This window comes from Aspergillus sclerotioniger (assembly GCF_003184525.1).
Source record: "Aspergillus sclerotioniger CBS 115572 chromosome Unknown BO94scaffold_32, whole genome shotgun sequence".
Lineage (NCBI taxonomy): Eukaryota > Fungi > Ascomycota > Eurotiomycetes > Eurotiales > Aspergillaceae > Aspergillus > Aspergillus sclerotioniger.
The window spans coordinates 400,410-425,390 of record NW_020291022.1 but is presented as its reverse complement, the minus strand read 5'-3'; the positions used below and the strand labels follow the sequence as shown (position 1 = coordinate 425,390).

General features: G+C 52.8%; 7 protein-coding genes across 7 annotated transcripts; 4 read left to right on the top strand and 3 right to left on the bottom strand.

Annotated features, from left to right (window-relative positions):
* Window positions 1-1,158: 1,158 nt before the first annotated feature.
* Window positions 1,159-7,764, bottom strand: BO94DRAFT_550020 (putative myosin class II heavy chain (MHC); the record flags this gene model as incomplete). The annotated part of the gene is made up of 3 exons (XM_025613473.1): window positions 1,159-6,906; window positions 6,945-7,647; window positions 7,718-7,764. 3 exons carry the CDS (start codon window positions 7,762-7,764, stop codon window positions 1,159-1,161), a joined length of 6,498 nt encoding a protein of 2,165 aa, XP_025463496.1.
* A 1,672-nt stretch (window positions 7,765-9,436) lies between these two features.
* bgt1 (1,3-beta-glucanosyltransferase Bgt1) lies at window positions 9,437-10,861 on the bottom strand. Its single transcript, XM_025614712.1, has 4 exons — window positions 10,449-10,861; window positions 10,126-10,383; window positions 9,899-10,059; window positions 9,437-9,834 (listed from the first exon to the last, which is right to left on the bottom strand). The coding sequence occupies exons 1-4, from the start codon at window positions 10,706-10,708 to the stop codon at window positions 9,599-9,601; spliced, it is 915 nt and encodes a 304-aa protein (XP_025463495.1). The 5' UTR covers window positions 10,709-10,861; the 3' UTR covers window positions 9,437-9,598.
* Window positions 10,862-12,611: 1,750 nt separating this feature from the next.
* BO94DRAFT_539108 (emp24/gp25L/p24 family protein) lies at window positions 12,612-13,795 on the top strand. The gene is made up of 4 exons (XM_025612630.1): window positions 12,612-12,927; window positions 13,056-13,263; window positions 13,336-13,523; window positions 13,582-13,795. The coding sequence occupies exons 1-4, from the start codon at window positions 12,730-12,732 to the stop codon at window positions 13,597-13,599; spliced, it is 612 nt and encodes a 203-aa protein (XP_025463494.1). The 5' UTR covers window positions 12,612-12,729; the 3' UTR covers window positions 13,600-13,795.
* Window positions 13,796-14,852: 1,057 nt separating this feature from the next.
* Window positions 14,853-15,784, bottom strand: BO94DRAFT_589583 (DUF3237 domain-containing protein; the record flags this gene model as incomplete). The annotated part of the gene is made up of 8 exons (XM_025615955.1): window positions 14,853-14,975; window positions 15,044-15,063; window positions 15,123-15,225; window positions 15,279-15,297; window positions 15,357-15,496; window positions 15,564-15,598; window positions 15,665-15,692; window positions 15,743-15,784. The coding sequence occupies 8 exons, from the start codon at window positions 15,782-15,784 to the stop codon at window positions 14,853-14,855; spliced, it is 510 nt and encodes a 169-aa protein (XP_025463493.1).
* Window positions 15,785-17,122: 1,338 nt separating this feature from the next.
* BO94DRAFT_475479 (endopolyphosphatase) lies at window positions 17,123-19,164 on the top strand (the record flags this gene model as incomplete). The annotated part of the gene is made up of 2 exons (XM_025608571.1): window positions 17,123-17,297; window positions 17,357-19,164. The coding sequence occupies 2 exons, from the start codon at window positions 17,123-17,125 to the stop codon at window positions 19,162-19,164; spliced, it is 1,983 nt and encodes a 660-aa protein (XP_025463492.1).
* Window positions 19,165-21,209: 2,045 nt separating this feature from the next.
* On the top strand, window positions 21,210-22,547 carry erg27 (the record flags this gene model as incomplete). The annotated part of the gene is made up of 1 exon (XM_025615215.1): window positions 21,210-22,547. The coding sequence occupies exon 1, from the start codon at window positions 21,402-21,404 to the stop codon at window positions 22,545-22,547; it is 1,146 nt and encodes a 381-aa protein (XP_025463491.1). The 5' UTR covers window positions 21,210-21,401.
* Window positions 22,548-23,579: 1,032 nt separating this feature from the next.
* BO94DRAFT_244008 (uncharacterized protein) lies at window positions 23,580-24,960 on the top strand. The gene is made up of 2 exons (XM_025606389.1): window positions 23,580-23,880; window positions 23,955-24,960. The coding sequence occupies exons 1-2, from the start codon at window positions 23,730-23,732 to the stop codon at window positions 24,779-24,781; spliced, it is 978 nt and encodes a 325-aa protein (XP_025463490.1). The 5' UTR covers window positions 23,580-23,729; the 3' UTR covers window positions 24,782-24,960.
* The last annotated feature ends 21 nt before the right edge of the window (window positions 24,961-24,981 follow it).

The following is a 24,981-nucleotide window of genomic DNA, read 5'->3' as shown; positions in this document are numbered from 1 at the left end:
CCTCGTGATCTACGAACCCGGCGCCGGCCACAGCAGCTTCGCCTCCGGCGGAGCCCTTTACGTCTACAGCATCTTGGACCGCGCATCCGTGTACAAAAGCCCCGACCTTGTCCCACGAGTCATCACCCCAACCGAGCTGCACAGCGACACAGACCCGAAGGGGAAATATCCCCCTCCGGATGATATCCCCGCCTGGTCGTTCTTGTTGGATGTGACGACTGTCGATGTGGAGGAGGTGCGGGTTATGAGGGCTGAAGAGGGTGGTTCTGGGTATGTGGTTAGTGCTGTGGCGGGGAGAGATGTTTTGGAGTGGTGGATTCATTGAGTTGATACCTTTCTGCAGGAGGAAGGGAATGTGTGGGATGACTATCATGATCATTCTTCTTCTATATGGCATGGATATAATGTACTTATTATACTTATTGTTGTTTCGGGATCTATCATGCATGCATCCACCAGTGGATGTTTATGACAAGAGATGACAAGACAAGAGAAGAAAAGAAAAAGCGAAAATTCGATTAGACATGTCCAATTAAGAATAAATTAACAAGAGTTTATTATTATCTACATAATAAACCATAAGCCCAAGGAGCCAACGGTAAGGGGGAGGGGCGGGGCGGGGCGGGGCGGGGCGGTATGTATGTCCAGGTCGATAAAGCACCGCTCTTGCAAATGCCACACGCACAGTCACATCCTAGAGTAAACCACAATATTAAACTATGCATAGCAATAGGAATGCAGTGAATCATAGAACGAGTGACACATTGTTAAATAGCAGTAGTTGATTATTTGAACAGAGCAAAAAAAGCAGCAGAGAAATTTGTGTACAGATTGCGGCAAAAATACAAGTCAACAGGTGTGGTATCCAGTAGGACGCGCAGCAAATGGGGAAAATGGTATGGTATAGTAAGTAAGGAAGGAAAGAAGATCATGATAAATCCACTGCTGTTGAGCACAAAATGGGACAGAAGAGGATTTTGCTCAAGCCCAACAAACAAACAGCAAATGAAGATGTCAACTCGCACTAAGTATGCAAGATCAAATGAGGGGTCGCGGTAAGGATGCATCATAATGTAACAATGGCCAGCTAGCCACAGGTGGGGACAAACTGGCGGTTCAAATGTCTATGGACATGAATGGAAATGGTGTATAGACAGTCTATACTTGTATTTGCGGTCCGAAGGGCCCGTCAGCCACATCCCGGGGAGATGCAGAGACTAGGCCGTCGGTCGTACTTTCGGTGTCCTCCCCAAAGGAGTCGTGGGCATAATCAGCCGGCTCAGCATCGTGATCATAACTTGACCGACGGAGCAGTGGGGGAGTGCTTGGCGGCTCTCGCATCCTGCTTCCACGAGCAGGTACAGCCTTTGGCGTCGTATTGTAATTCCTCAGAGGTCGACTCTCCGATGGACGCCGAGATCCTGCTGTCGCGGAAGTGCCGGTGTGGGGTGAAGCCTGTCGAACACCGGAGGCTGGGGGCGTCAAAAGTCCTGACAAGAAAGAACTTGCGTTGGCCGGTTTTGATGGAGTTTGTTCAGAGAGTTGAGAGTGGGAATTATCTCTTCCCTTGCGCCAGTTCCCCCATGCTGCTGCGGCTGCGAGAGGGAAGGACCGCGGCGATGCAGTCAAGTCTGCCAGGGAGGGAAGGCTCGGGAAACTGTGTCCAGAATGGATTCTCTCTCTCTCCTGTTGCTGCATCTGCAAATTAGCCTTCAGCCGGATGGCGGCGTCGCGAACAGCATTGCGGTCGAAAGAAGACTGTGACACGGTGGTGATGATGTCCTGAAGGTCATCAATGCGAACGCCGAGAAGCTCACGCAACCAAGTAATCTCCGTGTCTTTCTCCTTGATCTTGTTGGGGGCGTCCTTGTCAATAGCGGCCACTTCTTGCTCGAGTTCTTCAATGCGAGTTTCACGCTGTTGCAACTGGTCCTGGAGCACCAAGATAGATTCCCTCAAGGCCTGCGGCGAGATCTTCTCGGGCATCATCGATCCCTCACGGAATGGCATCGAAGGGGAGCTCGAGTGCGCAGGCGCCAGGGTAGGCGCTGCCTTGGCAGACTGAGCCGCTTCCGCAGCAGCGCGCGCAGCGGACTGTGCGATTTCGAGTCTCTCTTCGAGATGATGGACGCGATCCTCGAGGTGTTTCACCTTATCATCAGACAAGGCTAGTCGGTCTAGCAGATGAGCTTCAGTGCGCTGTCTATCTTCGGAAGCGTTGTGCAGGGCACGTGCATGGCGTTCCCGAAGGTCATTGAGCACACGCTCGTGCGTCCGGCGCTGCTCCTCCACAGCCAATTCTTTGGCTTGGACAGCAGCAGCCAAGGTGCTGGCCTTCGTCTCATTTGCTTCTTCCAACAGCATTTCATAGCGTTCCCGGGCCGTGTCACTTTCCAGCCTGACATTGTCCATTTGACTCTGGAGGCGAAGGATCTGTGCTTCCAATTCAGCACGGACAATGTTGACTTGGCTGTTAGCAACTTCCAGATCCGACTCCAGGGAGTTTCTGGTGCGCTGGATCTCAGCCCGGCTGCTTTCACGAGCCTCGTTGAACTCGCGTTCAAACCGAGCTGCCTTGACCTCCATATTATGGTTATCAAGACGCAGGTTTGCAACAAGCTCTTCGAGTCTTGCATTTTCTTGCTGGGATTGGCCAAAAATGAACTTCAACTTGGCTGCCTCGCGTTCCTGCGTTTCGAGCGCGTTGATGTCGTATTCGAGCTTTTCACGGAGCTTCGTCTCGCGATTAAAGGCTGCACGTAGTTCGTTATATTTGGCATTCAAATCTTCCTCGCGTCTACGATAAGAAGCCTGGTCGCGGATGACGTCCCGAGTGACCGTCGCCATTTCATCTTGAAGACGGTCTAGCTTCTCGCCGAGATTGTGCCGGATACTCATGCCATCCTCCAGACGGGTCTTGAGCTGGCCAATAGTACCACGCAGCTCCTTGTTCTCCGCCTTAACGGTGTCGAGTTCAGCTCTGGACTGCTCGCTATCCCGTTTCCAGTTGTCACTAGATACTCGATACTCATCAAGGGTGCCCTGAAGTGCGATGTTCTTCGAGGACAGTTCAGCAAGAGTGAACTTGAGTGTCTCCTGCTCTTGCTCAAGCGAATCGGCTTTGTGTTGGACATTTTCAAAGTAGGGGATCTTCTCTGCCTTGAAATGGAGCAGGCGAGTTTCGGCGGACTCTGCAGCCTCGCTGTGACGCGCAGCATCTTCTTCGGCGACCTTCAGAAGCCGCTGAAGTTCTGCGACCGAGTCTAAAGCTTCCCTACGAAGCTTATACTCCTGGTCGGCTCGCTCGTCGGAGAGTCTTAGCATATTCTTGAGACCTTCAATCTGAAGCATGAGGCTTTCGGCACCGATTTCTTCCGCTTCAGAGGGACGCGAGTTCTGCTGGCTTAGCTGGTTCGAGGCCAAGTCTTGGATCATCACTCTCAACTCATCCACAGGGTCTTGCGACAACTTCTGTATAGTTAAAGCCTGAAGAGCAGAGACGCTATCCCGCAGCTGTGCAAGTTCGGAAACTGTCTGGTCCCTGTCTTGCTCGCCATCGCGGGATGCCAAAGCCTCCAAGAAGACAGCTTTCAGCTTGTCGAGTTTCTCCTTTTGTCGGAGAACCGATCTTGTGCTGTACGAAGCGTTCTCGTATGCATCTTCCTCATCATCAGCATCACTGTTGTCACCTGCGATAGATGCGCTCCATTCAAGTTTAGTGCGAGGGCCAGGTGCGATTGCCATGACAGACTCCTGAATCACACCAAGAGCGCGTTCAAGCGGCGTAAGCCGTTCATCGATAGCGGAGCCGACGAGGTCGTTGATTCGACGATCAAAGAACCTGCTCCGATTTGCCAGCTTCTCGTCTTCACCAGACGATATCACATCATCCCAGTCACTGATATGGTCATTCTGGTTGACCAAATGCCGCACGGGAGAATGGATACCGGACCCAAAACCCTTGGAGGGAGACACGGAGAATTGGGATCGAGCATCAAAATCGAGTTTAGGTACATCCAGTGCATGGGACATGAGGCCCCGTCCTGGGCTCGGACTGGGAGCCTCGCTCCTGATATCCGCGGGGATGTGGCGCTTTTCTTTAGACGGATGTAACACAGACTCGGGAATGCGATCACGAGGCTGAGGTGTGCTCAACCGTTCTATTCCAACATCGGAGTCGTCGTTCAACTGTTCCATTATAGCATTGAGTTCCTCATCGTCAGGGGAGTCTTCCTCATCCGTTTGGGCACTTTCTGCTAGCACAGGCTCACGCTTGGGTGAAATTGGAGTGTTGGAAATAGCGTCAATCTTTCCGTCATCCGCCGTATTGGGGGCAAGGGTTGACTCTGCTGCAGCAACCGGCACGTATTCGGCAACGGACGCCTTGAATTCGAATGGCCTTGCAGTGGCGGACAGGAATGAGGGCTTTGAATCAGCTTCGATAGACTGTTCCTGCTCCTTGACACCAACGTCTTCTCCTTCTGCGGGAAGCAGCTCCGATTCAGGTTGCTTATCGTCAGCCGAGCCAGACTCCTGCACTGCCGCCGTGTTGTCGTTCTTCTTATCGAAAGGTGTCCAGGTCGACGCTTCGCTGATCGGCGTTTCCTTCCTCTCAGCGAATTTGTCGTCTTGAATCGAAACGGGCTTCTGAATCGGCTCGCTGCCCTCGGGTTGCACGTTTTCTTTACCTTCGGCCGGCACATGATGTGCGTTGGGGACTTGTGAGGGTTGAGTATTACCGGTCTCTGCCAAGGCGTGAGACATGGTGAAATGAGCCTCTCCATCCGACGCTTCGTCACCACGACGGGCACGCTTATGACGATCAGTGCGAGTCGGGCGGCCGTTGTCGATTTCGCCATCCTCTTTACTACTCTTATCTTCCATGGTATCATCCGGTCGCACGATTGGTATAGCCTTGGACTTCTTAGAAAGCTTCGATGCTTCCGATACATCAGCATCATCAAAGATCTTTGTTCTAGCACCTGCAGGCTGCTCAGGTTCGGCGGTGGGACCACTGCCAGTGGGATTGAAGGCAGGAGCTGCGACATTGAAAGAGGCGGTGGAGAACTTGAATTCCCCTGACCCAGCTTTCCGCGGGGTGTGGTTGTTGGCAGGGTTTGGTGTAAATGGGGGAGCAGTAAGGTTAAAGGCATTAGCAGATGGGTTGAAGCTTGGTACGGAGCCAAAGGTGAACATTGGGTTTCCAACAGCTGGGGCTTGAAAGGGCGGTTCCTGGAACGGGAACGTCTGCGAAGGCGCCGATACAGTTGGGTTGAACTCCTTGGCATCAACATTCAGAGTAGAGGATGAAAGCTTCGAACGGTGCCCGCCAACATACGAGCCAGCACTAGGCTTCGTCTCATGCCAGGGTATGTTGCTCGCAAGCGGGCCATGTCTCTGAGGTGTCCCAGAAAGACTGGGGTTGGTATCGATATCAGAGCCTTCGTGGGCATTATCTGCGGCATAGTCTCCAGCATAGAATTGATGCATGTGCTGGGGAAACTGCTGGGGTCCGAGATTGTCATTCCCTGGGAAAGCCCAGCGCGATTGCAGAAGGTCGGAGCCGTCAAAGTTGTGAAGGACTGGCTCGCGATCACCCTCGTCAAGCTGTCTATCAATAGTCTCCTCCAGATGATAACTAGGAGGGAACCTATCTAGGCCCTTCTGGAGCGTCTCGCTCAGGTTATGACCACGGTCGTGACCACGGGGTGTAGGCTGGGCAATCTCAACGGTAGATGCGTGGAAATGATCGGGTCCCTCCGTAGGGGTGTAGGGACGTAGCAGTTGGCCTTCAGTGATATTGTCCCGCATATCATGGCCACCGAAAGCTTCCTTAGACGGTCCTGGTTGTTCGCTTAGGCCGGGATGGAAGGCGCCCTGATCATGTAATGGTGAAACGGGAGACAGAATCGAGCCCAAGTGAGGGAGCGTGCCAGGTATGGACGCGGCGGGACCTGCTTGACGCGCGTTAAAGAAACTCTGGGGAGTAAGGGAGCCCTGAGCAGGCGGAGTAGGTTGGAATTGCATCGGGTATCCAGGTAGCAAGTTTTGGTCGACACCCAGAAATGGCGTTTGTATGCTGAACTGTGAAGCGGGAGAAGCCAGGGTTCCCAGGCCGGCGGGGTTTGCTGGTTGGTTCAACTGGGGGGAGAAATGGTGAGATAAAGACAGAGGATTGCTAGCAGCCGATGCTGTCGGTATCGGGGGCGACGAGACAAGACCAGGAAATGGTGCCATCTGGCTCATAGCAGCAGATGCAGGAGAAATTGAGGGCTTCGGTTCATCCAGGAACACGCCCAAGGCGCGCAATTTCTCCTCCTGCAGATAAGCGACGTATGCATCCCACTCCGCTTTATCTGGTATACTGACGCCATACCTCCCCGCTTGTCTATCCTCCTGGACCTCTGCTGGGTCTGGGTACAACGGACGGCTAAGACCACCCAGCTCAGTATCCGATAGATCTTCTGATCCACCAACGCTAAACCCCCGGGTATCGTAACCTTGATTTTCCCAATCTCTCAGGCGTTGTTGAACATCTGCAACTGTCATCAAAGGGCGCCCTGACTCTTCGGTACCCCTTTTGTCTTCCAACGGAAGGGCAATGAAGCATGCTTTTCCGCGCCAGACGATCTTCTTTCTAAACCTTTGTATCGGGGTCTGGCTATTCCTATCGAGCACTTGGCTTGTCACGGCTTTGGGCTCGGTGGGATCACCTGGCGTTGGAGGCAGCGGTTTCTCTATCGTTGGCAGTGCCTTGTTGGGCCCCTGCTCCACAGGGGACTGTGCCTCCGCTGTCTCCATTGTGATGGGCTGAGGGTCTTTGTCGTAAGCAAACCCCAGAAATCCTCTTGTCGCAATGTGTCTGCTCGCTTGTGTAGGAATTCCCTTGCCCGTTGGCGAGGAAGGCTAGCTTCTCGACGAGCTCCGGCCGTCCTTCGGTTCACGAAGTCGGCTAGTGTTGGGGTCTTGAGAAGGTCGTCGTCCCGAGTGTCTTGTTCGAGGCCGAGCCAATCGTCCGAGGCGTCCTCGGCGAAGTAGTTCTGGGCTGTAATGAACGATGGGGCCTCGCTGCCCGAGTCGTCGCTTAGCCAATTACTTCTCTCAGTTCGTGGTTGACCAGAGAGGTATTGATTAATCCAATCTTGTGTGAAATCCTTGATTGACTTCCCTCCTTTCCTACCAAAAATATCTCTGGCGGGAGACCGGCTTGAATTGCCGCTGTACAGTTGTCTCGCTGAGCTGTCTCGGGCAGACGGTCTCAAAAGTTCGGGATTAATCGATTCAGACCCGTGGCGTATACCACTGTGCATCGAGGCCGGAGAGCTATTTCCGGAGCCACGATCGACAGCACCGTGTTGACTTAAAGACCACGAAAGCCTCCGAGGGCTAGGTGCAGCATACGGTGAGCCCCAGGCGGTTGTGTAGTAGATGCTACTGGCCGCCCTCCTATTTTCCGGCGACGTCGAGGAATCCCAGGTGGCACGGTATTTCGAGAGGGTAGGGAGTGTATTCGGGGGGTTGGGGGTGACGCTGCGGCCCCGGGGGGAGTTCGACCGACCAGGTGATCCAGCGATCGAGAGACTCGACGCTCCTGGCGATGCAGAAAAGGAAGTCAATGGCACCGTCAGCAATGAATCGTCACGGAGGCTGGACGGATCTGTGGGATGCGACGGCGCCGGCGGAGAAAGCGCCGAGTTGGCGGAAGATGCGGGCGGACCTAGATCTGGGAAGACAAAAGCATCGAACGTTTAGCCTATGAACCATGTTTCGAGGTGTAACGGGAACGAGGATGACAGGAAGTGGACACCGCCAGAGCGAAGGGATCTGGGAGGTGGAATTGATGCAGCCAAGGTAACACTTCGACAGGCAGACACACCTTCCGTTTCGACTCCTGCAGCAAGCACTTGCTTGCTGCTCCCCTTATCGTCCAGAATGGTGAAGCATGGAAATCAAAGCGCTGAGACCGAATCCACCTCGCAGATGACCTGTGATCGACACGCGAAAAGGAGGGGGGGGGGGGGGAAGACGAGACAAATCACACGCTTGGGCAAGTGCGCGATTGGGTTGCGGCGAGTAGTACCTATAACACCGTGGTGGTTTTTTGGGGGGGGAAGGAATAATCTTCAGGGGCGGTGGGTAGTTCCGACAGAAGATCCCCAAACAGACATCCGAGGAACGGGGGCGACGGGGGAGGGAGGGAGGCGAGAGGGATGAACACCAGATCAGAGATAACTGAGGTATGCGGGTAACTTGGGCATGGCGTATCCCGTAAAGGACAGCTGAATTGAGGTTGGCAGGACCAGGATAGAGAAGAGTCGAGACTAAGATGATGGAGAAGAGAAGCGGACCTTAATTTTTTTTTTCTTATTTTTTTTTATTTTTGCTTTTGTTGTCTTTTTCAACTTGGATCGAATCAGTGCTGGGCCATGTCATGATCCGCCAGCAAGCAAGCCCGTTTGACCTTCAGGGCCGTGAATATAACCGTACACCAGTAAGCGGAAGTGCACCTATCAGCGGGGGGGAGGTTTGAGGGCGACCGTTGGGGAAAGGTATGGTACGGTAACACTAGGCCCCGATTGGGAGAGGCTTCTGGCCTCACGGCCTTCTTTACCTTAGTCGGGTTACTAGTGGTCCCGGCCCAGGATGGATCGGGTTAAGTGGTGGTCCTTAGCAGCGCATAGTCCCTTGAGCTGGGCCAGCTCACTGAATCCTCACCCGATCTTTGGTTTGACCGCCATCTACGTACGTGGTGGTGACCGGCTTCTGTAGGTACCAACCTTACCACTTGACGCGAGTCAGTGGGTATTTTCCTGCAAGGCGCGGGGAACTGAGGTATGGAGGCCCGTCTGGCAGTCTGTAGGATCGGCCTCAGCCCAGCCTTAGTCTGCCTTTGGGATGTGGCATCAACCGGGATCTGGGAGCCCTCTATCTACCCGATTGATTGTAGTCCGAAGTTTGGTACGGCAGCTCCATCACCCCCTGAGCCAGTGCTTCAACCCCATAACTATGTTGATAGATATTAGATAACACGACCAGTTGGCACACGGGTTCCTTTGGTTCGTGTCTTCATTCAGGGGTAAAACAGCGCTACTTGGGGCGAACCACGGTTCCTCGGCTGCCCGTGATTAGCCACTCCAATTGGGATCATTCCAATACTGCCCAGCCATGTCATCATCCATCGGCTATCCCTGTCCGGTGCCTGGCCAGTCCAGGGCCATCCACAGCTGTTCATGGCTCCATGTGCAACGGCCACCTTGATCCATTTCTGAAGCCCTCGTCTATATCAACCCAGGCCGTCCAAGTACCTACTCCCTACGGCAAACCTCCTCTGTGCCCAATCACTTCATTAAAATAGGATTGCAAACCCAACTGCATGCCCGGCTATCTTGTAGACGGATCTTTCAAGCCCGCCTCGGTATTACTCATGTCTTATGGGCTTGTCTTAAGACCCCGAATATCTGCATTGACATTCAATGACTATCGGATGCTCATAGGTACAGTCCCAGCACAGGGTTTCCGTTATGTCCGACAATAATACATACATATCTAAAACAGAGCAGGTTGATGTGTATCAGACTTCCGAATATCGAGCAGCACTCTAATTCGGGCAATTCATGTTGAACTTGGCCTTGCGGTCGGCGGTGAAAAGGCCCCAGTGCTTTTCATCCATGGACTGGCCATTGTCACCGGTGCTGTTGGGCTTCCAAGCCTCATCGAAGGCCTCGAAATAGAAGACATCGGTGCCTTTGGCCAGCATTTTGCACACAGCGGACTGGTAATACTGCTCAGCATTCTTAGTACCAGCTTTGGCAGCACCATAATCGGATCCACCATCTATAGAGTATCAGCTCGGTATCATTTCTATAAATACGGCGGAAGGGTTGTCAATGCAACTTACCGGTAGGCCAGCCCGTCTCCCCGTTTCCAAAGCGGATCTTGCCTGCATTAGCACCGGCGATCTGTTTGATGTGGTTCTCAGCCTGCGACATGTCATCCAAGTAGGTTGCAGGAGCGTTGTTGATATCCTTGTTCTGCCAGTAGGCGAACCCGTTGGCCAAACTTTATGGAGGTTAGTTGAGGCCCACATACAACCACGTACCAGCGAATTGTCAAGAAATAACTCACAAGTAAGTGACACCCCCCTGGATGATGGGATTAGCCGTGCCATCCGCGAACTTGTTCCAGCTGTCAACAGTGCCGACGGTCACGGTCTTGAACTGGTTCTGCACTTGTTGGATCCGGCTCAGGAGTTTCTGGGCAGTGATACTTCCGCGGTAAAGGCATTCTGAGCCCACAGTAATGGCGGTCACGACATCTTCGTTTCCAGGGACATACTGCTTCAGAGCGTTGAAATCCTCGTCGAAAGACTGGTCATAGTCGGGCCTAAACCACCATATGTTAGCGTCAGAAACCAACCTCAGTAGCTGATGCATTGGATTATCGCCTACCAGACACCCAAGACGACCTTGAAACCCTTTGCCTTTGCAGCTGGGATGATATTCTGGGCAGTCGCACAATTGCTTGCCGAGTAGGTGCGAACCAAAGTAGTCACGCCTTTGAGGGCATCAAAGTCGGCCTCGTAGTCACTCGTCGTTTTGCACTGAGAATCGGCATTCTTGTTGCCCAAGGCGAGTCCGAGGGTACCCCTGGTAGCAGACACGACAGGGATGGCTGCCAGCAAGGCCGGAAGCAAGCTCGTGACACGCATGCTGAAGTGCGTTGATGGTTAAGTGAAATATTTCAGAGGGCAAGGTGACGAGAAGAGCAGTTGGACGAGGGAGGTATGGAAGAACGGGAGAGAACAGGGAGCTTTTCTATGATGCAGAGAGGAAAGGGGGAGGCTCTATAAAAAGAACAATCGTTCTTGGGTGCATGCAAGCAGCGGAGATAGAAGGAGCAAGAGGGAAATGATTGACAGGTCTGGAGTGGGAATAGAAAGAACTGTATGTCACGTCAGAGGACAGTGGGGTTACTAGTTTCTTTGCTGGGAGTACAAACAATGAATAGATGTCACCCCCCAATTGAAGGCAAATACCTATCTACCACCTCCTACCCAGGAGATTCACCTGTCTTGGACACTAACAACTTGGGTGCTAAACGCCTCCAAATAAGACCGTTATTCAATTTGCCAGGCCGGAGGGGCCCGCCTGGGGTGCCTGAGACCCAGCGGCCTTACTCCATCTCCTTGCTATTCTGGGGTCTCCAGCCAAGACCTCCACTTCACAGTCAGGGTCTGGACTCTGGACCCTGTCGCTCACTCTGGTAACTGGTAAGACTATTGCCCGCCCCGGTTTCCATCGTTGCCTGCAGCAATAATACTGATCACACCTTGATGCTTGACAGGTACGCTTCTTTTCGATGCAGCTTTACTACCTATCTACCCAGCCGGGATCGAAACACTGGACTTGCGAGGAAAAAGAAATGACTTGCTCTCCATCAAGATTTCTGCAAGATTGGCTTCCGTTCCGGTCAACACTACAATGATATCCTGATGATCGGGTTTTCTCCAATCTCTCAGGCCTGAGCGCTTAAGAATGAGGGATCATCTCTTGGCAATAATCAATCAACCATCAGGGGCTGTTTCAATAAACGATGATGTCACACAGAACCAAACGCGTACACGTACGAACATTGAAACTTCAGAATAGGAGCCACCGCTTGAAAATGGCAGAAGTGTTCTTGTTGCTGAAAATTTCGCGGACACTCAATCGATCAGCCCCATGACAAGAAGTCTCCTTACGCATTGTGATGGCCAACTAGTCACCGAGGGCCGCCATGGCTCGAACATCGTTGATTTCTCGATCTAGACTGCTTAGTGATCATCAATGGCAAATTGTCTCATCCGGGTTAGTGGAACGGTTTTTATCGAATAATGGCAAATTATCATTCTCCCGCTCTACTGTGGTAATGGGAAGTGTATTAACTTACCGATCTCTCGGGTCAGGGGTTAGCGTCGAGGCATCAGAATCTGACTTCAATGGCATCTACCAGTTCCCATCCGACTTGCAGTGGTTTCAAATGCTGCCGCTCCTGCTATTCTTGATCCTCCTGGCTTCTCGCGGTGTCATTAAGACAGAAACATAGTATTAGCAGCTTGAACACTGTGAGTTGTGAGTCCGTCATATTTAATATGGACTTTTAGTAAATTATGTCGGACATCTACAACGATTTTTGACACTGTAAATCGACAACAAGCCCCTTTCCACAAAGGTAGCTTCTATAGACCAGTTACATTGTGTCTACGTGGCTGATAAGTGTTCAACGCTAACCTGCCACATCATCGTCAGGAAGTTATAGATCGGGCATTTGGAGGTCAGAATGGTGTTAATAATAGCAGAGCGGAAGACGAGCCGCGAAGATACAGTTTGCCCGATTCCATGCCTTGAGCATTTCCCTAACTATTTCTTGCTAGACCAGCACCTGGTAGTCAGATAGCGCAGCTCCGAGAAAGACTAGATGACAGTAAACGAAAATTGAATGCAATCATTTCAAGTTTAGATGAATAGTAGGAAACAACCCATATACTCCGTCCGGCCTAGTGCCGGCTGATTAGGAGGTGGTCCGAGCGTCCTGAATTCCCAGCGCCGCCCAGAGACCACCTTGCGCGTCGGAGTCGACCAAGTGCACCTGTCAAGCCCAACCCTCCACCATCTCTCTCTTCTCCTTCTCGAGGGACTCGAACCACTACCTGCTCTCGATTTGGAGACGGCAAGCTAAACTCCACCCACCATGCGATTCTCCGCAACGACCCTCCTGATCACGGCGCTGGCGTGGTTCACCACGGTGACCGCACACAACATCCAGCTACGGTCTCACTCCCGAGAATGCTTCCACGAGTCATTGCACAAGGATGACAAGATGACCGTGTCCTTCCAGGTCGGTGACCGGGAGTTCGGCGGCAGTGGAAATCTGGAGATTGATTTCTGGGTAGGTTCCCCGATCACACTAGCCGGTCTATCTCCGGGGTAGTTAAGGCAGCTTGAAGCTTCTTCCGACAACATTCGAACTTTTTGAGCCTTGTATGAATAATCACTCACGTATCTTGATACCTCCAGGTTGAGGATCCCCAGGGTCACCGTCAGTACTACAAGCACGCCATCTCGTCGGAGGACTACTCATTCAACGCCCACGCGGACGGCAAATACGTCTACTGCTTCAGCAACGAGGGATGGGCCTCGAACTCCAAGGAAGTGTCTTTTAACGTCCACGGCATTGTCTACGTTCCCGAATCGGAATTGGCGCAGGATCCTTTGGAGGCCGAAGGTAGGATACAGATACCCAGTCGACCGTTGTGGCCTCGGCGACCGTATGAAAACCAGCTAACCGCTGTCGCAGTCCGCAAACTCTCGGAGGCTCTGGCCCAGGTCAAGGATGAGCAGTCGTACATTGTTGTCAGAGAGCGGGTTCACCGGAACACGGCAGAGAGCACCAACGCGCGGGTGAAGTGGTGGAGTATTTTCCAGCTGGCTGTGCTGATCGGCGAGGGTGTTTTCCAGGTGTGGTGGCTGAAGAGATTCTTTGAGGTCAGTTCTTATCTCTTTACCTCATAACGAAGGAATAAAACTAACACAGAAAAAACAGGTCAAGCGTGTTGTCTAGAGTGATTACTTACGAGCGTGATATTATCGGGGAATTTAACCCTTGGCATTCTTATAACTGAATTATGGAATCTTCTTTTCTTCCATGAACAAGATCATCTGGATGATACTTAGTACAGGGCCATCTTCAGATAAACTTAAATTATCATTATGTGTACAACCAACCATAACCAAAACCAAAAACTTGAACCGGGCACCATGAACCCCCCATTTCCAATCCATCGGGTACTACCTAAATTCTCAATCCCGTCTTAAAAATAACCCCTAATATGACGGACGGTATGCTAAGGTCCCCGACCCCAAACATTACATCTAGCTTCTCCAACCCCGCACGAACCCCAATCACACAAAATCATCATGAGATCAACTTGACTTGAATTCTAAACAATTTATCCTAAGACACTTTAACACAATTTAGTTCAATACATTCTTCTAGAATCAGTCTCCACATGGAACTAAACACATCCACCCTCCTCCACATGGACTCAAACACTACTACCTCCGCCCTTCCAATCAATGCCCCCGACCCCCTCTTCTACCTCTGCTGGCGTCGCCAATCATGCGATGGTTGTTTAAAGGGCGATGTTCCCTGTAGTTGGTGTCCGGTGGTATGTTCATCCCAGCCCCCAATCTCTCACAATCCCACCCTACCTTATCCATCAATCCACCCAACCCCCCTCCCCCATCCCTCCCTCCTAACCAACCAACCAACACCCAACAAAAGCTAGTACTAACAAAACACAGTCCTCAACCTGCATCCCCAACCCCACCACCATCCCGATCCTCGCCCCCCTCCACTCCACGAAAATCTGTCCCCTTGGATCCAAAGAGCGCTGGGAGCTCCGCGCCGTACCGTTCGGATGCAGCGTTAGCACGACGACGTTTCTTACAGGCGTGGGGTCGGTGACAGGGACGGTGCTTGCGTTGGGGTTGGTGGTTTTGTTGGCGTGGGTTGTTAGGGGGTGGGGAGGTGGAAGGGTTGTGTTACTGCTCCGGCGGGGAGGTATTGGGGGAGGGGGAGGATGTATACTGTGATTGAGGAGGGAGGGGAAGGGGATGGGGATGGGGAGGGGGAGAGGAGGCCGTTGTTGGGGGGAGGTAGATGATTTGTGTTATGAGGTATGATGGATGGATGATGTATGTTGTTATGGGGGGATGTTTAGTTTAGTTTAGTTTGTTGTTTCGGGAACGGGATTTGAGATTGTTGTTGATTGTCTAGGATGGGTAAGGGAGGGAGGGAGGGAGGTGGGTGGCTTAGCCCTGGATGACCTGGCTGACATGGTATTCTACGACGGTGGGCTTGCCCTTCTCGACGTTGAAGCGGCCCTGGGCGACGAAGACACGGTTCTCTAATTCCTTGTAGCGCTCGCTGCCGGTCTGTGTTGTGTTGTGTTGTGTTGTTAGTGGTTGGGGGTTAATTGATATCGGTATTCGGTATATCTCACCTCGAAGGTAATATGGGTGACTAGGTTGTTATTGTTAGCTACCTTTTGTCTTAGTAGGTCGTCAAGGGAGCATTCTTACAGGCACTGTTGAATGGAGTCGAACCGTCCGGGGAAGAACCAGCAAAGACGGCCTGGACTTCGGGCGTCAATGTGCAGATACCAGTGTAGTTCAGGTAGATGAGCTATTCTCCATGTTAGTCACAGTCTTCGATGGATCTCGCGATCTTTCACATACGTCTTCTCCATCCTTGGGCCTAAATTATAGTAGGTAGTCGTTAGAACACGTCCAGCAGCTGCAGGCAGACCGACCTACTTGAGAACGCCATGGGCATCCAGCCGCACGTGCTTTCCATCAGGATCCGCATGGATGTAGTCATTGCCCACGCCGACGATTTCCGCGTCCAGGGCCGGAGAGAATCCAGGCTGGCTTCTGGCAGTGCCGCCGGTCATGGGCTATGGTCATGCTGGAATGTTACTGGGGTGGAAATCTTGTGAGGTGGGAGGATCTGGAGGTGCTTACGACGATCTGCAGGCTGTTCTGCCGAGAGGCACTGCCTGGATGAAATTAGCGTTGGGATCTTCACGCTGTACCGTGGATGGATGGATGTATGCTGCACTTACCGACACCGAGCGGAGCACCGATGGCCAGCTATGTTGTGGGACGATTAGTTAAGTCAGGTGGCATATGGCGGTACGGACCTTGAGAGTGAAGGCGGGCTGAAGAGTAGGGAACTCGGACATGGTTGGTCTGACGAGACTAGTTGAGATGATGATGATGATGATGATAATGGGTGTAGTCAAGAGCTGTGTTGATCTGGGAGGGAATCAGGCAGCCTCCAGGCTGGATAAGGCGGGTGTTAAGCCCCGCTGCTCGGGGAGGGGTCGGGCCCCTGCTGTTCCACAAGCCCCGGCCAGCCTATGGCATGTCCCCGAGGGTGACACGCAAAGTCAATCATATCGCGGCGTTTAAGGTCCATCGGGTAGTTTAATTCATAGCCATCTAGATGTCAAAGTGGAAATATCCAGTCAGTACTGACGACTAAGCATTCTGTATCCAAGGCAGTGGGCTAGTCCAAGATCACTCACATGCTGCGATGGCGGGGTAGATAGTAGCATCGCTGATCTCTGCTGATTTTCTTCTATTTTTATACTTGCCTCCCCTTCTTTTCTCTCATAATCTCTCTCATTGTCAGCTGCTCAACCGACTGTAACCGCCCCCCTCCTACCCATGTCGGTATACACCATCTGACTAGGTGTACAAAGTGTTAATGTTACGACCTCCGATCACCTAATAAACCACCCGACAATGAAGGACAGGGAATAGTGGCATCCACCCTCCAGTCGATCGGGGCCAGGGAGCCTATCACAACAATGACCGCCTTGGCTCGGTCAGCTGTGCGCCAGCGCGCATCTACCTTGGGGGTGAAGTGAATGAGACAGTGGATGAAAGCGCCGTTGGGGGTATCCAGCGATATGGGCGATGACTAAGACCGTCCTACAATCTGATTGTCGATTGCCGGCACGTGGGCTGGCCAGGCGACGGTACAGGCTACGAGTACCTTACATTAGGGGGGGACCTTGACTGCCACCGCGCTGCTGTCTCGCTGCTCCTTCCGGTGCCGAGTGTGAGTCTGGTATGTACACACCTGGCCTGCTGGCACGTTTCCCGACTGATATCTCAGAGTCAGATGCCCCAAGCGGTGCGTGTCTTTCGCCGACCCGACATTTAAATGCCAGCCAGACCACCCATTCCCTGCTGGCTTTTCCGTGGAGGTCAAATTATTCCCTAATTATTGTCCACCGCAGCACAAAGTGGGTCCCACCCGCTCCCTCGCGCTTGTCCCGATCTGGCCGTGAGCTGTGACGTCGACGACGATCCAGGCGACCAAAATCTCCATCTCATGTAATTACCCCCGGTGTCGCTATTTCTTGATCTGGCGCTTAGCTTCGTTTTGTTTTTTTTTTCTCCTTCAGCGAGGTCGCGTGATCATTGTCTACTGGATGTCTGACTCGACTGGCCAAGGTTCATTCTGATTTCCCGCATCGTCGGGCTTTCGCCTCGTGCTCACAGCTTTCCCAATGGTTCCGATTCGACTACTTTCGGCGCTTTCGCTGCTAGGAACCTATGTGTCCGCCTTCCCGCTCTTGGAGCAACAGCCGTTGGGCGATGGTCTCCAGAATGAGGACCACTTCCCACCAACCGCGGGTGTTGAGTCCTCTCAGGGACTTTCGGGGCGCTTTCTCCACATCACAGGTACGTGTTTCTTTGATCTGCGCGCCGTCAGGGCCGGTGGCGATGCTGATTCCATCTAGATTTTCACCCAGACTCGTACTACCAACCCGGAACATCTGACGAGAAGAGCTGCCACAGAGATGATGGCTCGGCGGGGTACTTTGGAGCCGAGGGGACCGAGTGCGACTCACCATTTGCTCTCATCAACGAGACATTTCGCTGGATTGAGACGAACCTCAAAGACAACATCGACTTCGTCATTTGGACCGGTGACTCTGCGCGACATGACAACGATGAGAAGAACCCTCGCACGGCAGAAGAGATAATCAACTTGAACAAGTTCATGGCGGACAAATTTGCCGAGGTCTTCAAGGGCAAGGGCGCGACCCATGGCCTTTCCATTCCGATTGTACCCACGTTTGGTAATAATGATATAATGCCGCATAATATCTTCAAAAATGGGCCGAATCGGTGGACGAAGCAATATAGAGAGGTATGGCACAAATTCATACCCGAGCATCAACGCCATAGTTTTGTCGAAGGTGGCTGGTTTGTCTCGGAGGTGATACCCGACCAGCTGGCAGTCATCAGCTTGAACACCCTATACTTTTTCGACTCCAATTCTGCCGTCGATGGGTGCGATGCGAAATCAGAGCCAGGCTATGAGCATATGGAATGGTTGCGTGTGCAATTGGAGCTGCTGCGGACGCGTCGCATGAAAGCCATCTTGATAGGTCATGTTCCTCCAGCAAGATCCGGCACCAAGCGCAGCTGGGATGAATCCTGCTGGCAAAAATACACGCTCTTCGTGAACAGGTTCCGGGACGTCGTGGTCGGTAGTGCATATGGACATATGAATATCGATCATTTCATGCTTCAGGACAGTCACAAAGTGAAGATTGCCGACACCAGCGCATCCTCTGCGCTGTCCGATCTTTATGACGAATCGGGCGAGATCTCCATTCAGTCTCGTTACGATTATCTCTTCAGTCTCCGGAAAGACTGGTCTAGCCTGCCGTCTCCACCAGATGGTATGCCGAAAGGGACCTTTCTAGCGGACGAGTGGCTCGAGGACGAAGTCGCAGCGGGAGGTGGCAAGGGCTCAAAGCCCAAGAAAAAGAAGCGCTTCTTGAAAAAGATCGGTGGTCCTTGGGCCGAGAGGTACAGTGTGTCGTTGGTGTCACCTAGTGTGGTGCCGAACTTCTTTCCTACTTTGCGTGTTGTAGAGTACAACATTACCGGCTTGGAAGACACGACAACTTGGGCCAACGCGCCTGTTCAGAACGGCTTGGACACTGTTGTCTCGGAACCCGTTGATGATGCGTTGTCAGCCGGGAAGAAGAAAGACAAGAGCAAGAAGAAAAAGCCACAGGTCAAGGTCCCGTTGCCTCCATCGTCGACTGCTCCTCCGGGACCGGCATATTCCAACCAGGCATTGACCTGGCTCGGTTACACCCAGTACTATGCCAACTTGACCAAGATCAATAGTCAGATGGCTAAGCGCCAGGAGGATCTCTCCAGCTCTGACAAAGGGGACAATGCGCAGGAGATGAAACACAGCGAGGTCTTCGCGTTCGAGGTCGAATACGATACCCGACACGACAAGGTATACAAGATGGATGATCTCACAGTGCGCAGTTTCTTCGAGCTAGCGACACGAATTGCTAAGAACCGGTTGGGTAAAAATGATCTATGGGCGCAAGAGGCGACCGCCGACGAACTTGACATGGATGCTTCTGAGGTTGTTGGCGACCGTGGAGACGACCTGGAAATTGATAAGAAGAAGAAGAAGAAGGCCAAGAAGCCGAAGAATCGGGTGTGGAAGGCATTCCTGGAAAGAGCTTTTGTCGGGACTTTGGACAGTGACGAACTTGACGATATAGAATAATGCTCCTGCCCGGTAAGCTGGACAGGAGGTGTACGACGTTATGGCCGCGACGTTTCCCTTGCTCATTATTCATATGTTGCTGCTTGTATATAGTGATTTCTAACTTTGGCCTTTGATAATGGTCAATCTTTAGTATGACCTGGCAATAGATCGCTTCCATTTGTCTGGTACCTACTCCGTACTGGGTCGTAGTAAGGAATCTTGAGAAGGCGGTGGGGAACTGCCGCGGCGTCGGGTTGGGTTGCGAAGAGGGAAAGATAACCTTCATCTTCCATTCTCCCACTCGAGCATCCCTTCCATCGATGGAGTATGACAGGGCCTCTGATATCATCACTTGACATCTCCGGGTGTAATCTAAATCCCAAGGCTCCCTTTCACAGCCCCAGGAAATGATGGAAGACGCACCGATATTTCCGATGCCACGCTGGCAGAGGCCCGCCAGCTGTCATCCGTCTCTGCCGCCATTCCCTTGCTAAGAAGCGCGCGGGCGCTGAGCTCCCACACTTGCGGGCTAGTCGGCCACTCCGCCTCAGTGGCGGCTCGCTCAGGCGCAGAGCTATTGCACTAGAGCTAGGTGATGGTTTGGCCCGCGCTGGTCGCCCTTCCATCTGCAACACTGCTCGGAGCCCATGTGTTACTTTTGGCTGCCGGGGGGAGGCTGGCGACAGGCGATCCACCGTGCTATGCCTATCTCATCCCTCCGGCTGGATCAGAAGCTGCAAGGCAGGGAAAATCAGCAGTTGGGCTCTGACACGTATCAAACTAGCTGATGCGCTGTCCCTCCGCCCAATGGCTAGGACCGGCCAACATGCCACCTTGCCCTTCGTAATTATTTTTTCGCCTCGGTGATGGTAGTCATCCACGCCATGACGTCCCTAACTATTGCTGCGATTGGTGCCCGACCTTTCCTGTCTGTCATGGCATTGGGACGAGAAGAAGGGCAATTGGATGGGGCAAGAAGAAATAATAAACCCGGCGGACTACTTACAATGGATTGTATCTACATATCACTTACTACTCCTACAGAAGCGGGGATCCGTTCGCCTTATATGTATAGTGGAGATTTGCCGCGGTTCAGATCACTGGCGCTCGACTAGCCCGGCATCATTACTCCGTACTGCCGTGGGCTTCATCCACTTGGCTGTGGCCAGGGAAATCTCATCCGGGCAGATAACTTACCCTTGCATCATTGCTCCGCATAATCCTTCATTATCGGCCTTATTCCCCCGTCCTCGCGTCCCAGCGACCGGAGAGTCCACCCGTCAATTGGCGAAATTGACTTTCAGAGAGGCCTGCTTTCTGAAGTCATCAACCTTCTGTTGTTTTACCCTCGAACAGGCTTCATCCATGGGATAGAAGTCCTGAGCTGGAGATCGCTGTCACTTTTGGCCCCAATCTCGTGGGCAGTGTCGGTCATCGCTGGCAAGAAGTACAGACTAACGCCTTACCGCACCTAGTGGCACACGATGCATCAAGACTGGCTCTTATTTCACGACAACCAGCTCCTTGCCCTTCGTTATTACGAATGCTCCCTTTCCCGTGCCTTGCATTTCTAATTTCCACCTTTATCCATTTGCGCTCTCGCATCTACCTGAAATTTTGCGTGCACGGCGATTGACAGGACGGGATCTCCGGAGTGTGCCAATTAAGTAGAGGTACTGGCCTAGGTGGTTTCCGCTTTGGTTCAACTTTTGCTTTCCAGAACAATCCACTCGCGCCCGCTGATTTGACTCCCGTCGGTGTCCTAAGGAGTATTAATTGCTGACCTATGTAACATACTTTTTTTCCGGTTGAATTGGCGGCTTTGTGCTTCGAACGCTAGAATCTCCGAGGGTGCACAACTGATCCGCTATCTCCAAAGCGGCATTGAAAGGCCACAAACACGACAGATCCGACTCCAAAGCGAGCGCACGCAAAAGAATTTTGCCGGTGCAATTGAGTGTTCACGTTGGAGGGCTAGCCACCTGGATCCATATCTAGCTTAAGCGCCAAACACGAGCATGGGAAGCTTCAGCGTTTGCGACAGCTGATCTGTACTATAAACCGTTTGCGCGCGCTTCCGAGGTAAGACTCCAGGCTCCTTGGCGCCTTGCATGTTTCACCCCGTTGCATCTGTTGTTTATATGGGCGCGGCGGGCAAGCTGTAGTTCTTGATGGTCCAATGCTGCGCGAAATCATCCCCCGTTCAAAATCAGGTTACACCTGAGCGAAATTTCTGTTCTGTGTCTTAACGAAGCATGAATGTGGCTAACTTGACTGACAATTGCCCTGTGATAGAAGCCAGTTCTCTTGCTTTGTGGATGGCTTCCTCCGAGGTGGATCAGAAGGCCTTGGGCAACTTTGCGGCCATAACGAGCGTCGAGCATCCGTTTTTGTCCGCTATGCTCTACAAGATTCTTGGGCTGTCTGTCATGCTATCTAAAAAGCTTCTCCGTGCACGACGATTGCGGCGCCTGGACCCCACCCGGGAGACCAAATCGCTCCACCTTTATTATCATATCATATGGCTTTCCCGAGAGGGCCTCCTGATCCTGGAAGAGTTTATTCTTCCAATGGTCGAGGAATACGTGGAACTGAAGATCCTAGCTTATAAGCTGCGAGCTTCTTTTTACCACATCTTTGTCTTGTTCCATAACCAGCCTGCTGTCCACTCGCCGGGCATCGTTAGTCTTCCGAGCATTACACCTGTGTCAAATGGCGTTACCGAAGCGGAGTCCCCGTCCCAGGAGTCCCTTTCGAGGTTCTCATTCCAACCGAAGCCTGATGTGATAACGGTCTCCGGGAAGCCTAGTTCGGCCTCGGATGGAGCGCCACGAGCCAAGGTTACGCAGGCGCCTCCGGGCTTTGCGCCGGTCCAACCCCCCAAGTCGATCTCTGCATTTCTCCTCCCTGCGCTCGATTACACACCCACGGCTACGGCATGCTTCAACCATGCTTCTCTATTAGCTGAGCGGTTTCTTCCGGGATCGCACCCGCTTCGTCTTTCCATCAAGCTCGAATTTGCCGCCTACCTCTATGATTGCCTTCATGATGCCAACGCCTGTCGACGGCTGGCCAAGCAAGCCATTGCAGACGTATATAATGCGCAAGAGGGCATGGATGACGAGAGCTTCGAAGATGCAGCTGAAATCGTGGGGATTCTGGGCAAGATGGTGAAGCGGGGTAGGAAAACGAGCAATGCAGGAGGGAGCACCACGGCCGCTGGGACGCCCCGGGATGAGCGCAGTGAAGGCAGTCGAACACCGTCCTCCCAAACGACGCTGAAAAAGCCCGCCTCACGAGTGCCGAAAAATCCGGTCTCGCCGGCACGCACGGCCTGGCCGACGACGAGCGAGGCAGTGGCCCCTGCTGTTCCTGATCCTACTATGATGAACCCTATATAATGTTTGACATGCTTACGACCTGTATATGTTTCCTGAAGTGGACGGTATCACGTGTGGACAGCTTGGCATGTACCTTAGTTGACTTGTACTTGTTTGTATAAGGCCTGTAACGGTGTTGAGGCGATAGACTTGCAATTGGGCATGTGGATAGCATGAGCGATGAGGTGCAATACAGTGTAGATACTACATAGACATGTGCTAACTGGCTGATGTCATTATCCCCACAGAGGGTACTGTGCTGTTTACAATTGTAACGCTCTGCCAATGGCCACTGGGCAATGGATCTCTTGTTGATGCCGGTGGAGGCCGGCGCATTGTCGCCTGAGGCAACCCCCCACCGGTAAAATACGACGTACCTTGATACCGGGCCGGACGAGAAAATTACGGCCGATGCATGGACGGGCCGGCTCAGGCAACAGTTCCAACAGCTCGATTTCTCCTGAACTCTCGTTCATCGCCGGATCAGGAGTCGTTGGCGTCTGTCTGCCTCGCACGATTGCTCATTGACGGATGCCTACCGGGGTTTGATTGGAATCGCCATCTCAGGGGCGTTCACGACAAGACTATCTAAACTCTACGGGGCTCCATCTACCCGTTCCTTACGATACGGAACCCGATCGACTTGGCAACCAGCGCTTCATCGCAAGCGTTGCGACTCTTGGGAGTGTCTTTTACGTCATTCGGCGGTGATCTCCTCCTGCAGCATCCGGGCGCATTGGAGAGAGTTCGTCGGCCATTCCTGCTGACCCTTGCAAATCAAAGCCCCTCCTTGTCCTCCACGTCTCCCCCACCATCCTGTGTTGTCCGACAGTCTTCGTTGCCGGGGCTCGTTCGCAAGACGCGCCTGCTTCCCGACCGTCCGACCGCCTGATCGACATCATTGCCTAGAAGCGAAGACGCAGATCCAGCGCAAGACCCTGAAAAAAAGCAAGCGAGCAAGGCCCAAGGCTACGCGCGCAATCTGTTTGTCAAACAACCCTTACGAAGCTGCGACGCATATCCGTACATGCATAAACCCTCCGAATCTTAATCACCGTTTGGATTTTTTTTTCTGATTCCCTCTGGCAATGAAGCTGTTTGTTCCGGAAGCCTCTCAAGTACGCGGGACCCTTATCGGCTGTTAAGAAATATTGTTACTCCGAGGATTGGAACGAGTCAGACCGTGTAGGTCGCTCGCAGTGGATGATGCGATCGGGGCTTCAGAAACCCGGGGCTATTCCGTTATTTGCTCTTTTGTTCTTTTCGCTGTTTAGTTTGGTGCCGTCGCTGGCCAAGGAATGGGACTTTTCCAATCTGCATTTGGGGTATATTGGCTATCGCAGTGAGGTTCGACGTACGGTTCTTCCCCTCCCCCTTTTCCTCCATACTATGGCTGAGTCAGACAGACTAACGACTCTCGTTCTATAGAGGTTTCCCGGGTCAAGGATAGCTGTACCGATGTTCGATCCCGATTTCGAGTCACTGGGGTGCAGTGGAAGCCATGGCTGCTAGATGGGTATTACCAGTCATATTACGATCGCAAAGCTCGGCCGCGACGTTGTGCGGTGGACGCGCCGTCTCGGAGCGCCTTTGAGGCTGCGGCCGTCTTCGATACCGATCCTCTGGCCTTTCCGGTCCGAGAATCGTCGGCTTTCACTCGGGGGGTGCGCGCTTTTAAAGCACTGGTCGTTAGGCAGCCTGATTCTGGATTGCTTCCCTCCTTTCCGGCCGAAGGCGACTCCGTCGAAAAACTACCTACGCGGCTTGCTTCGCTCATCAATTCGTCTGTTATACCTATACCTCTCGACGACGAGCCTCCTCGGATTCGCAATGACAGTGGCACGATACCGGCTACCAGCGGCGTGGTCGAGGTGTCACGATGGTTGCTGAATGTGTCCCGGGAGTCGTGGCAGCAGGTCTGCCGCGCCGGGAGCGAGTACTTGGAAAATGCGACTGCTTGGCATGGGCTTCTCGGCTCTGCTCAGCCACTCTCGGGCCTCTCGAGACTAGACAGCAACAGCTCGTGCGGTCCGGCGGTTCCACAGGAGCCCATGGTCGTTCCGAAAGCGATGGTGAATGTCAGCGAGGACATTAACGCAAGCCATTCTGCGCCCATGCGGCCGATTGCCACCTCGGCGCCCTCACCGAACAGCACCGCGATGGCTGCCGGACTCCAACAGGAGTCGGAGCATGTGCGCCGGGGGAGCTGCATGGCCATTGTGATCGGCCTGGTAGTGGGTGTCATGTGGTTCTAAGTTCGAGACCGCACGGCCTGAGATGGAATACGTATAGTCTGGTATAGGGAGATTGCAATTTGATATTGCGCCCCCGACATTGCGAGGGTTTCCCTTGTTCCCGTGAGGCACGGGCTGGCTTATGATTCTGTGCAGAAATCGACGCATTGGGCGTGTGTTTTGGTTCGTGTACATCAGTTGCTTGGGGTCCGATGGGACGC

What these genes read in the sequence shown, in the direction of transcription:
- bgt1 (XM_025614712.1), bottom strand. Translation starts at nt 10,708, where the DNA reads ATGCGTGTCACGAGCTTGCTTCCGGCCTTGCTGGCAGCCATCCCTGTC. An exon ending in AAGGTCGTCTTGGGTGTCTG is followed by an intron (nt 10,384 to 10,448) that starts GTAGGCGATAAT and finishes ATGGTGGTTTAG; the next exon opens with GCCCGACTATGACCAGTCTT. An exon ending in GGAGACGGGCTGGCCTACCG is followed by an intron (nt 9,835 to 9,898) that starts GTAAGTTGCATT and finishes GATACTCTATAG; the next exon opens with ATGGTGGATCCGATTATGGT.
- BO94DRAFT_539108 (XM_025612630.1), top strand. Translation starts at nt 12,730, where the DNA reads ATGCGATTCTCCGCAACGACCCTCCTGATCACGGCGCTGGCGTGGTTC. An exon ending in ATCTGGAGATTGATTTCTGG is followed by an intron (nt 12,928 to 13,055) that starts GTAGGTTCCCCG and finishes TGATACCTCCAG; the next exon opens with GTTGAGGATCCCCAGGGTCA. An exon ending in GGATCCTTTGGAGGCCGAAG is followed by an intron (nt 13,264 to 13,335) that starts GTAGGATACAGA and finishes CCGCTGTCGCAG; the next exon opens with TCCGCAAACTCTCGGAGGCT.
- BO94DRAFT_244008 (XM_025606389.1), top strand. Translation starts at nt 23,730, where the DNA reads ATGATGCGATCGGGGCTTCAGAAACCCGGGGCTATTCCGTTATTTGCT. An exon ending in CTATCGCAGTGAGGTTCGAC is followed by an intron (nt 23,881 to 23,954) that starts GTACGGTTCTTC and finishes CTCGTTCTATAG; the next exon opens with AGGTTTCCCGGGTCAAGGAT.